The sequence below is a fragment of the Vanessa tameamea genome, chromosome 5, assembly GCF_037043105.1.
Source record: "Vanessa tameamea isolate UH-Manoa-2023 chromosome 5, ilVanTame1 primary haplotype, whole genome shotgun sequence".
Taxonomy (NCBI): Eukaryota; Metazoa; Arthropoda; class Insecta; order Lepidoptera; family Nymphalidae; genus Vanessa; species Vanessa tameamea.
The window spans coordinates 11,008,355-11,021,202 of NC_087313.1; the positions used below are offsets into that span (position 1 = coordinate 11,008,355).

At 31.2% G+C, this 12,848-nt stretch overlaps 1 protein-coding gene across 1 annotated transcript in view; it reads left to right on the plus strand.

Moving 5' to 3' along the window:
• The first annotated feature begins 7,087 nt into the window (after window positions 1-7,087).
• Cac (cacophony) overlaps window positions 7,088-12,848 on the plus strand; it is a 101,214-nt gene continuing 95,453 nt past the window's right edge. The window contains 1 exon segment of the mRNA XM_064220899.1: window positions 7,088-7,279. Coding sequence (XP_064076969.1) covers window positions 7,089-7,279 — 191 coding nt within the window. The 5' untranslated portion in view covers window position 7,088.

Below are 12,848 nucleotides of genomic sequence, written 5' to 3' on the forward strand. Positions count from 1 at the left end.
CATTAATAAGATTAGAGAAGATCTTAAGTTTCGTAAGACTCACCTAATTTACTTTCTAATTTAAATTTTAAATTTCACGCAATCGTAATTCTAGACATAAATAAACTGTTTATAAATCATAACATATTTAATAATCTCTCCTAATAAATTTAAATGAAATGTTTTGGATATTTTAATAAAAGGATTCTTTGATTGATTTCATTTTAATAATTTACTTAGTTTTTATATATTAAGTATTGTTTATATTTCAATGAATTGATTATAATCTTATATTCTCTTTCCGTCCCTCCTCTTTTATTGAATTTGATTTTTTTTTAAATAATTTCTCTTGTATTTTACATGTTCATTGCATAATATGTTAAATATTAAGACACTTACTAGCCGAACCTGTGCCTTTACCTGCGCGAAATTTATAAAACACAAACTTTCAACCCCCGTTTTACCCCCTTAGGGGTGGAGTTTCGTAAAATCCGCTCTTAGCGGATGTCTACACCCTATAAGGTACCGGCCTATTTCAAGTTTTTAGGTATTATAGTTTCTGAGATTTCATGATTAATCAGTGACTGGATAGATTATTTATATTAATGTAATATCGGAAATTATTTTTGATTAAGTTTGTTTCAAAAATCAATAAACCAATCTATCACTAGTTGCTCTACACGGTTTCACTCGCATGTGTTGGAACGTTACAGCATGATGGTGTCACAAAAACTTTTATAATATTAATGAGGTTTTAAATATTTCGCATTGAATCTTAACCTAGTTTTCCTAATAGACTGATTTTGTTTTTCATCACGTGTAAAGAAATAAGTGAAAAGCTCTAAATTATATTTTTAAATACGTAGTAGTGTAATTTATTACTTTTATACATTTTTAATATGTATACTTATATAATAGATATTTTTTGAATTAGTCGTTTTTGTGTTTGTGAGTATTAGTTACTTATTAAAATTAATACAAATATTAAAACTACATATAAAAACATAAATAATTAGATAATTTAATAAATGATTGCGAACAAATTAAGAAATTGTAAAATATTTCATATTTTCAAAGAAATTCTCAAAGAAGTGTGAGGAGTCTACCGTGAATTGCTACCTCCTTAGTAGCAAGTTAATTTATATGGACTTCAAACTAATTTATCAAGCGCTTCAATCAAATAAATTATCATCATTGAAAAATGGTAATTATATATGAATTTGCTCTTTTCAGGTATTATATTTTATATTATTTTCATTTTATGTTGATAGTGCAAACGTTCGTCAATATTTACCATACAAACAAAAAAAAAATGGTTGAAAAACTGAGGAAGAAAGGGTGAGGAAGAAATTTAATGTTTGCTCAATTATATAAAAAATAAAACGCTAGAATTAAATAAAAAACTTAAACATTTAATCATGTTGACTAAATCGAATAAGTGTTGGAGTATTTAAAAAAAAAACAAACACTTAATAGACAATCAAAACATATAAAACACAAGTTTAAACAATAAGGAAATGGCTTATGTGACCTTACCTTCGAGAGATGATTAGAAATGTATCGGAAATTATTTGACACCTGAATTATAAAGAGAACATAAAATTTAGTACGAGATACATGTGTCTTCTTATAATAAAATACAAAAAGGTTTTTCTTATTATAATTTTCTTGTCGATTTCATATAATATATTGAGACTGTTTCGATATCAAATTCATGTTTGTAAATATTTAGTTTATTTTTTTATATATTTGGAATGCTTTCTTTTTTCGATTTTTTGTCACGATTGTGTGTTACTATTACTTAAACTTCTGTTTACTATTACTTTGTATGAATCATTGAAAAACAGTAATGAGTTCAATTTTCAAGATAGATAGATACTGTTTTTAATGTTAACATATTTTATATACTGTTCTTGTTTTCCTTGCAAAAATAAGCATAGGCTATATAGGTGTGACTTTATACATCAAATGTATGTTTCGTACACATGATCTAAATTGAAAGTCATTGATTACCCAACGTAGATAGGCCACAGTTTCCAGTGAGGCTATCAGTGTGTAATCCAGTTAATTAGCGGCTTCTCGTGTACAACTCGATTTAAGCTACTATGTAAATTGATACGTTCAGTATCAGCCATTCTGTTTATATGAAAATTAAATGCTTACATTTTCAATTTTTTATTATTTATAGTTAGTATACTGCTGCTGTTTGCTGGACTATGAATATTAAAAAAAACAATTTTGATATTTAGTTGATGACGTAAAGACGTCCATCAATGATCACTGGCTATATTATTGAAATAAAAGCAAGCGTTATTTTGCATGTTACTTAAGCAATACAGGGCACTTCAAAAGTAATTGATTATCGCTCTCGCCATTGAAGCGCTCAGGGACTCAAAAAAATTGCTGCTTAATTTGAAAATAAGATAAGATAATATTAATTTGAAAGTCTGCGTACCTGTAATAGAAATATCCTTAGGATTTTAAGCTCACTAAAGTTGTGTAACGGTACCAGGTTAAAAGTGAAGTACATCGCAACGTGATAGAAGTAGTCTTTCACGGGGTGCGGCACAGCTGATTCTCATTTTTATACACTGGGATCCCTTTCATTCCAAAAAAACTTTTCGTTTAGTTTTGAACGAGCTCAGTTTAGAAATAAATACATGATAACTTTTTACTAACAAGATTTAAATTTTTTTTTTAATTATTTTAAAGCATATTCTATTATTACTTTAAAGCATTCCATTGTCATTCCGATAACTTTTAAATAGTTTAACCGATTTTTAGTGAATATCGCGAAAATACGCTTTAATCAGTCTTTATTGTCGTTTGGGAGCTATGATGCCATGACAGACACACAGATATACAGATATGTCAAAGTTATAATATCCTTATTTTTGGGTTGGGTTTTAAAGTAACGTGAACGGAATCGCGAGCACTATCTAGTAATAAAACAAAACATAAACTACCACAAAAAAATCTATTGAAATATACATTCACAACTTTTAGAAAACAATGATTAAGAATTCACTCGCTGTATAAATAGTGAGTACACCGTTCCATATTCATTATATTTAACTAAAAGCTTCAATATTTCAGGATGCGAAGGGAACTCGGGTTGAATCGACGCATCCCACGTACTTCTAATTAAAACCAGTTCAACGTTACTAGAAACCTTTGAAACACTCTGAAAGAGGATATCCGGAACAGAATGTTGCTTTATTTAACAAACAATGCATATCATTTAATACTGTTATAACTTTAGATGAATATTCAATGCTATTAATAGTGGCATAAAGGAAATTACAGCATATTCAACGCCCTTCAAGGGTATATTTATTTCCAAAGGTCTACTTCAAGTTGCTGGTGAAGGAAGATGTGATATTTCCTTAAATTGCTAATTTTTCGGTTAAATCTATACCATTACATTACATTAACAGTCGGTAAATTTCCCACAGCTGGGCCTCCTCTCCCTTTGAGGAGAAGGTTTTGGAGCATATTCCACTACGCTACTCCAATGCGGGTTGGTGGAATACACACGTGGCAGAATTTTGTTGAAATTAGACACATGCAACCTGTAGTGTCACCCTCACGATGTTTTCCTTCACCGCTGAGCACGAGATGAATTATTAACAAAAGTTAAGCACATGAAAATTCAGTGGTGGTTGTGATCTGAACCCGAAATCATCGGTTAAGATGCACCCGTTCTAACCACTGGGCCATCTCAGGTCTTCATATCTATACCAGTTTATACTAATATTATAAATGCAAATGTAACTCTGTCTGTCTTACATTTCTACTGACAAACCGTTGAACCGAATTTGATTAAATTTGGAGTGAAGGAAAGTCTGAATCCCAAGGAAGGACATAGGCTATTTATTGCCTATCACCTGATGACCAACCCCTAAAACGCGGTTAGAGCCGCCTTATATATTAATATAATTAGTAATCTTTACTATGTGCGTCCTTACAAATTCAATGCTGCCAAAATTACTAGCGAAATTTAAAACACAGGTTTATCTTATAACGCTGTAAGCATTCGCTAAGAAAAGATTTATGGAGGCTCAACTTTTAGGTAATCTAATTGTGTATGAATTTTATCCATATAAAGTCGGGACGGGTTCAAGTTAGCTCTTTTACGTTCAGAGATTGCATCTGTGTTTGGGTACACTTGTGCACTATTCATCTCCTGCGCTGGCTATACTCCTTTAATTTTCGAGGTTAACTTATAGTACTGTCGATTTCTGATTGATTCTACATACAGAACTATATTTTAAAATATATTTTTATTCGAATAACTATTCGCTAGTAAAGATATACTCTACAATAGGGTATAATAGATGAATCTTAATTATAAAGATTAGGTATTGTGAAAACGCTAGACTGGCTGAATGCTAATTGGTCCAGAGAGGGGAGGGATTTGCAGTTATATTTATAATACCATGAAAGTAAGATGCAAGCCATCAGTCATATATAATAAAGTTTACAAGTTCTTGCAAATTATACACAAGAAATGATAGTCAAGATTGCTCAGCAAATATACGTACGGGAAATGTAAGCTATATTTTTCTCCAGGATTGAAGAATAGTTCTCGTAATTTATCTTGAAAAGAAATTTCTTTTTTTGTAGTTTCCTTTCAAATTCATAAAGTACAGAATTTCTTAGCAACGAGTAAACTTTGAATAGTTTACGATATTTTACATATTAAATAGAATAATAATTACAGTTGCAATTTAATAGTTATTTTATTAATATTTGAAGCTATCATTTCTTAACCTAAGTTTCTTAATGCATGTTACGTTGTTTGTCCCTTGCGCCTCTTAGTTTAATGACCAAATCATGGCTCAATGCTGACTAATAGTATTCAGTATTATTGTTTGCCAGTAGAGTCGACACGAAAGTGACGTGAGTGGTGTGGTGATGATAAGTATTTATTTCGGATTTGCAAAAAAATAAAGCAAAATTTTTCATTATTATTATTGTTTTGATATTCACAGAAACCTTGTAGATCAGAGGTATTATATTGTAAATACAATGAACAGCATCTTATATATATTTATAAAAATAGGTATAAACCTAAAAAGAAATATTTTAACCAATCCTTTAAAATACAAAATAAACGCTTATATTAAAAGAAAGAACATTGAATATCTATATCGCTGCTCGATTAAAGAATGTTTGCTAAGGTAACAGATACTTTGTATTGTAACTATTAAATTGCATTACTTATACGTATAAATCACAGGTTTTTCACCACGTGACCAACGGATAGGATAAATTGTCAGGGACCAAAGGTGATTTAACTTTGTTTTGTTATAATATGACAACTTCTTATTAAAAATATATTAAAGTTAGGTCGGCTGATGGCTTAGAGTCTTAAGACTACTGTTTCTCACAACAATAGCTATCACTAGCCACCAGTCGCCACGAACTAAGCTCCGTCCCAACGCAAGTGGCACTTCAGGACTGAAAAGTGTAAATAGCAGAGAAATTCAAGAAATTGCAGTTACACATAGAGTACAAAAAAAATTGAGAACGAATGAAATGTATTTTATTAAGGCAAACAATAACTTACAAGCAACATTGACTAAAGAAATAACGAAAAATTTGGGATTTCATAATGAGTATTTGAGATTTCATTTCGTAAATAGTCTTTACTCAGCGTATGTCGTGTCCGTTGGGAGACAGCTGTGATTAAACGCATTTTTTTATAAACTAGATCAGTAGACGATCGAATGGGAACCGGCAAATGTGTGATCACTATCGCTCATATATATTGACGTTGTGAGAAACATTAACCGTTACTTAAATGACCAATACGCCGCCGATCTTGGAAATTAAGATGTTATGTCCCTCGTGCATGTATTTGCACTGGCTCACTCAACCGTCAAACCGGAACACATATTGATATGTTCCGGTTTAGTCAATACTAAGTTTTGCTGTTTGGGTGGTACCTATCCGGGACAAAACTCTATCAAGTAAAAGCTTGGTATTGCAAAGCAAGTTCCAGAAGACGTCATACCTGTGTGTGTGTATTATACTGGTTGTCATGACGATCGTTACAACGGATAATGATAAGTTTTTATGTGCTGTAGCGCCATCTAATGGCGAGTTACAAAAATGCGGATAGTATAAAAATCTACATTTATAAAATTCGGTCAAACGGTGTCCAAGTCTTTTAATCTGAAATAGACGTACCAGCTTCTATTTATATAGCTATGAACTATTATTTATTTATGTACAGATGCCAATGATAGATAGCAATGGAATATTGTAGCTTTTACCAGATACATTTTTAAATGGTACTATTAAAAAATTGTTTGTAACTAACTCAAGTCTCTGTAGTGAAATACATTTAATGATTAGGCTTATTAATAAAAAAATAACATATACTTATATGTGAAAATGACGAATTGGTCATTATTCTAATAAAATATCTACGTCTTGGTCAGTCTCACATTTTGTATAAATAATAAAGAATAACTAATAGAAATATAAATGTACGTTACGTAATGTTGGACATATCAATAAAAATGTCAACGTTTAATATTTTATCCGATTGTCGTTTATTTTATAATTTACTAGCGACCCGCCCCGGCTTCGCACGGGTGCTATACTAAATATACTACAGAATGTCATATACAAAGTTCATAGCTTTTTGTCATTAGACAATACAAATCGCTATGTCTCTGCATTTTAAATCTGTAATATCTTCGAAAATATTCATTTAAATACCAAAATTAACAAAACTATTTACATAAAATATACAAACTTATGTATTATAAATATGTTATCTTTTTCTATATAAGGGCCATACATTCTTTTTTCAAAATCTACTATATATATGTATATTGTTTCGTGTTTTAATTGTTTAATGAAATTGACATTTCAAATACAATTTGAGGACTACGAATCTGCAAGGATTATGTAAATCATGTTATAACAATTGCTACGCTGCCGTTTCGGTCGCAGAACTTAGACAGAATTGCTTGCAAAAAATATTTTGACTTTTACTACTCAAATTATGATTTAATGTTAAATGAAATATATATTATGAATTATGAAATGTATTTTTAAATAGTATTTAAGTATTTTTTTTCTTCTTGCGCAGGATGCTGGGTGGCGTGGGAGGCCGGCACGCGTCGGTGCGCCGGCGCGGCAGTTCTCCGGGCGTGCATGCGCGACGCACGGAGTCGCCGCCGGCGTCGCCGCGCCCGCCTCGTCGCCGTCGCGCCGCGCTTGCCGTCTCCGATCACAAAACATGCGCGCTTATACATACGCGCCTCAAACTCGGGGATATTATGTAAGTCGCTGGGTGAAATTTTATAATTATATCATTTTTTCTTTCATTATTAGAACTAGAAAAAAAAAATGCTTTACAGTAAGTTGAATTCCAAAAGGCTTTTTTATTCAGATAACAGTATTTTTTTACAGAGGAGGAGACGTTAATATATATACTGCTACTTACTCTTTAATTTAAAAGCCAGTAAAAAAACATAATATTATATGTATTTAAATGTTCATAGATTATAGAGGTCAATTAATCAATAAGTACTGAATTATACTCATAACAATTTAAATTAAATTAAGGTAGTAGCACCGTAGGTTGTTCGAGTATAATGGCTCATCGGCTTTAAGGATCGTGTTATAACTTTGTTTCAAAATCCCGTAAGCCATCAGCTCTGAACGTTCAACTCCAGTGATTGCTTCCTTCCCGTGCATGAGAAAATGTTTGTTTTAATCCTACGTTACATAAGTTTGGAGATACGTAAATTAATTAGTCACATTCAATTGTTCATATTGCCTAAGGACTTCAAAGGAGGATTTATTTATGACGAAATCATCTCAAGGAATTTTTATTTTCGTTTGAAGTAATATATTATAATACTTTTAATTAACCTAAAAGTACATAATTATAGTCCCGAAAGTTAATAACGAATGTAATTAAATTGTCGTTGACGTCTCGTTCACTGGCCACGGACTTCCGGTAAATGCGGGTACGAACTTATACGTAGCTCTCTCTGAAACCGCGAAATTTCGTGAAGTAAAATCATGACATCATTATATATTTTATTTTGGGACAAAATTATCATGATTTGAGCACATTTTAATTTAATAAAGTTACGTGTAGATTTATAAAGCATTAATTAAATACAAACATAATGCAGTGCAATCAATTTACAATTAATACAATTTAAAAAACAATGTTTATATCTTTATGTTTCATTTACGTACAAACAAAAACTATCACTAAAGCCATGATAAATATCTAATAAAAAAAAGAAGGAAATAATTCAAATAATTATTATATTAATTATCCATTGTGACTATAGTCAGGGTTTGTTTCTTTGTAAATGAAATATAATAAATTGATTGCGCTATTTCCGTGTGTTACTCAGTAATTGAATCGGGAAATTACAGTTAACAGACAATATAAATTATTTATTTACTTTGAACGAACAATAAAACATAGTCTAAGAAAGGTTATACTTAAACGCCCGAGACCTTCAGTTAAGATCCACGAACTATATTTTCTGGGTCATCTCGGGTCAACGTTAATCAAATTTACATTGAAAATATAACAGAGTTAAGAACATCATAAATTAGTATAATCATTTCCTATAAACACTTGAAATGAAATATTAGAGTAAATTGGACAAAATAAAATTACAGATAAATACATTTTACTATACATATGGAAATACAATTCTATCAAATTTATTATAATAATAGCTGTGCCCGCGACTTCGTGCGCGTTTGAATTTCATAAAAAGCGTGATTTTATTATTATTTTACATATAATTCTAAAATAAAAGTACCGAACCCGCTTATATAGCAGTATAAGTGAACTGATGCGTATAGAATTCCTATACCACATAAAAAAACACAATACGAAACAATCAGAAATTTAATATTTAAAGTTTTTGTTGGCCCTTCAACGGAAAAACAATTGAATGTCTCATGCGACCTTGAATAGCTTTTGGTATTTTTGTTATAATACTAGCTGTGCGCGCGTTTGAATTGAACACTTAAAACCTTAAAATAAAAACTTTTTTATTATTTTATACATAATTCTGAAATAAAAGTAACTTAAGTTACTCCTTATTACATCAGCTATCTGCCAGTGAAAGTCCCGTCAAAATCGGTCCAGCCGTTCCAGAGATTAGCCGGAACAAACAGACAGACCGTGTATACATACATATGCATTTAGTAAAACGCGGTTATTTTAATATTACAAACAGACACTCCAATTTTATTATATGTATAGATATTGAATGTTTATTTATTAATATCCAATATCGACAAACGCATTCCCACGCATTCTGGATCCATATGTAGAAACAGGAAGATTTGCGCACGATTTTCTTAAATACATTTAGAATTTTGAATTTTGAAAAAAAAAGAAACACTTCAGAATGCATGAAAATTTGTATAGAAGCTATTCATTTTTAACGTCGAATTAGCTTTTTGGCTTATGTCAAGTTAATCGTCGTTTATGCATAATCCTTACCCTAAGGGGGTAAAATAAGGAGCGGAAGTCTTGAGCAGAAATATGATAAATTGTGCTTAATTTTCTATTTGTATATAGTCAATAGCAGTTTTGTAAATTCACATGCCAAGGGAGGTATAATCAGAACTGAAAAGGAAAATAGAGGTGTATTTTTTGTTAGAAACTAGGTAGGTAGGTAGGTAGGTATATAAATTCGTGGTCACTTTTTCCTTTATACGTTTATATGTAGCTAATTTCTCGTTTCAAGCGAGCGATTCCACAAAACTTCTAACATTTTGGAAAAGTCGGATTGTTTCTGAAATTCTAGCGATGGGGAACCTAGGCAACCAAACGGATAGTTTTTGACAATAATCAACACAAGACAAATATAGCCAGTCCTCGAACACATTACTTGTTCCCTTTAGTTTGATAAATGCTTCCTGTATTCTCAGATTACGAACTCAACGTTACATACTGGTGTCCTTATTTTTGTTAGATCATTTTTTGTAAATAAAAATTATCTTGTTCATATTTATTGTACACCGTTGTTGCCAGTTTTTATTTAGCTATTTATATGACATAGATAAACATATATTTTGTATTTTTATCGCCATCTGAAGACAATCAGAGTGAACTACACATAGTTTCTCCAGCGCCCTCTGTTATGTTTCAGGAGAAAGATACTTAAATTACGAAAGCGCTGTAGAAAATTGTAGCAGCGCCACTTCCTATAGTGTAAAATACTGGAACAATTCTTGTCAGCGCCATCTGTTGCCATTTTGGTAATAAAATAAACTTTTCATACTAGATGGCAGCCTGTGTCTAGTCTCTGTAGGATCTGTAGTTATATACGCTTCGTTCGTGATGTCTTCAAATTAAAAAATGGAATCAACAGATGGCGCGACGAGTATCGAATTTTCCAGATGTTAAATAATAATAGAAAATTACTTGTCTAGTCTTTCGGAAAAATAATAAATCCATTTGAAATAAAATGAAACATTGTATAAAACAATACATATTAATTTATGTAATATCAAAACTAATATCCTTTTTTCTGAAGTTTAGAGAAAGAGTTCATAATCGTTGTATAGGTTCACGAGGCTATTATTAACATATTGTACAGGTTGAGGTTCCCCGAGGCAAATGACCTATTCGATTACTCAACTGAATCTTGATTCAACTTGAATTTGGAATCAGTTGAAGCAGAAAGCAAAACGTTCAAATTCAATTTCCGAATAATAGAACGTTGTCAAAGTCGTCCATTGGCGACGTTCGGCTAGTGTAAATGGAACGGGCTTTGCTTCCTGGCTCCACGTGGCCAGATGCCATTATTGATTTCCGGCGCAAGAAAGAGACAATGCTATATCACAATTTGTTGCACTATTTTCCGTCTCTTTCTTTCGCCAATATATGACCTATTTTTATACTGCTTTCCCTATATTAATACAGCCTAAGTAATTAGGTGAAAAGTTCCGTCGACGATATAATCTAACCGGTAGTTTAATTGTTGTGGAAAACAACATTTACAGGCCACATTTTTCGTTAAAACGATTTTAAATTCGTTTTCGTAGCTACGTTATGATTTATTTTTGGAATGTTCCAACGTTGACATGCCTAAAACATTTTACAAGAATTATTTTATGTAAAATATTTTTAAATTGTTTTAAAATAACAATAAATTCAAACGAAAACAATACAAACACTTAAAATAAGTTAAACGAAAACATTATTTGTTTTAAATGCGCGTAATCATTAACTAATAATTTTGGGTTTACATGTCCTTTTATTAATAATAATTAATAAAGTACAATATTTTTGATTATTTAAGATTGACTTATAATACATATTGTCTGCTAGCAAATGCTTTGTATTATTTTATTAGAACATGTTTTAAGAACTTTAGAAATTAAAACATAAACAAACTTTACATTAACTTCATAGTATAAGGAATTGTAGGAAATTTTATTAATCGCAGTGTCAAGTAATTCTATTCAGTATAAAGAAAAAATCGGACTTTAAATTTTGGACTTATTTAACTAATAAATAATTAAACTACTTTTATAATGTTTATTGATGAGGCATAGTTTGATTCTAATATAGGCCCTTAAAGAGTTTAATCGATCTACGAAACAATGGCTTAAAATCGAACATTGTAGCTCTTGATGCCAGAGCTTAACCTATTTCGTAACCATTATGATTGTAATGCGCGGATAAATGACGCAGATTTTAAATATCCATTTCAATTGTCTTTTACATTAAATTTGTAATTATTATTACTTGTCAGCACATTATTTGTATGGTATAGAAATTTATATATATTTTAACCTATAGCTTCGCGGACGAGTTAATATGGCAGCTGATATTAAGTGATCACCACCACCCATTGACTTTTTAAGGCAATATGCCACTAAACTTTTTTTTTTATGGTATCGGTTGGCGGACGAGCATGTATAGAGATGGTAAGTAGTCACCACCGCCCATATTAACCATACCTTACATCACTAATGCGCCACTAACCTTGGGAACTAAGATATTATGTCTCTTGTGCCTGTAGTTACACTGGCTCACTCACCCTTCAAACCGGAACACAATACTAAGTATTCTTGTTTATACTTAGACACTACGTTGTTATGTACGTTGTGCCTGTAGATACACAAGTTCACTCACCTTTCCAACAGGAACTCAAAAATACTAAGCATTGTAGTTTGGCGGTAGAATCTTTGATTTGTGGATGGTACTTACTTAGACGGGCTTGCAACAAGCCATACTACGACGTAAACTTAAATGAATTGAGTTAATTAACAACCGAAAAATAAACTCATGAATCCCACTACTAAGCAAGGTCAGAACAGAAAATAGATCAAATGGGTCCTCTCTCTCCTTATAAGGACGAGGTAAGAATCTTATTTCATCACACTGCTTCAGTATGTGTAGTTGGATATCAATGGGCAAAGCTGTGCTAATAATTATTAAAGAAGTGACGATTAAACTATCAGATCAAATTGAACAAACGATTACACAATGTCTTTTCTATTGAGTATGTGAGCGTGAACAACCTGTGTATACTTTGTCTGTATGGTTTTCTCTAGGCGTATTTATTAATTTTGATTTATATAAGTTTTCAATAAACTTTCTTCACTACATAGACACAAAACGCATAAGCTTAAAGATTTTTTTCTATTTAATCGTATTATTATTAAATATATTAACAAGTACATACAATATAAAGACTGGCTGCAGATAAAATAAATCAATAGAAGTTATATCAAAATTGGGTCAATTTTATACAACCCCTTGTACCGTTTTGTACAAGTCGTTTTTTTGTTCCAGAGGATAATTCTATACTTTCAATACATTTATATTGTAACTAGTTCCCGCTGAC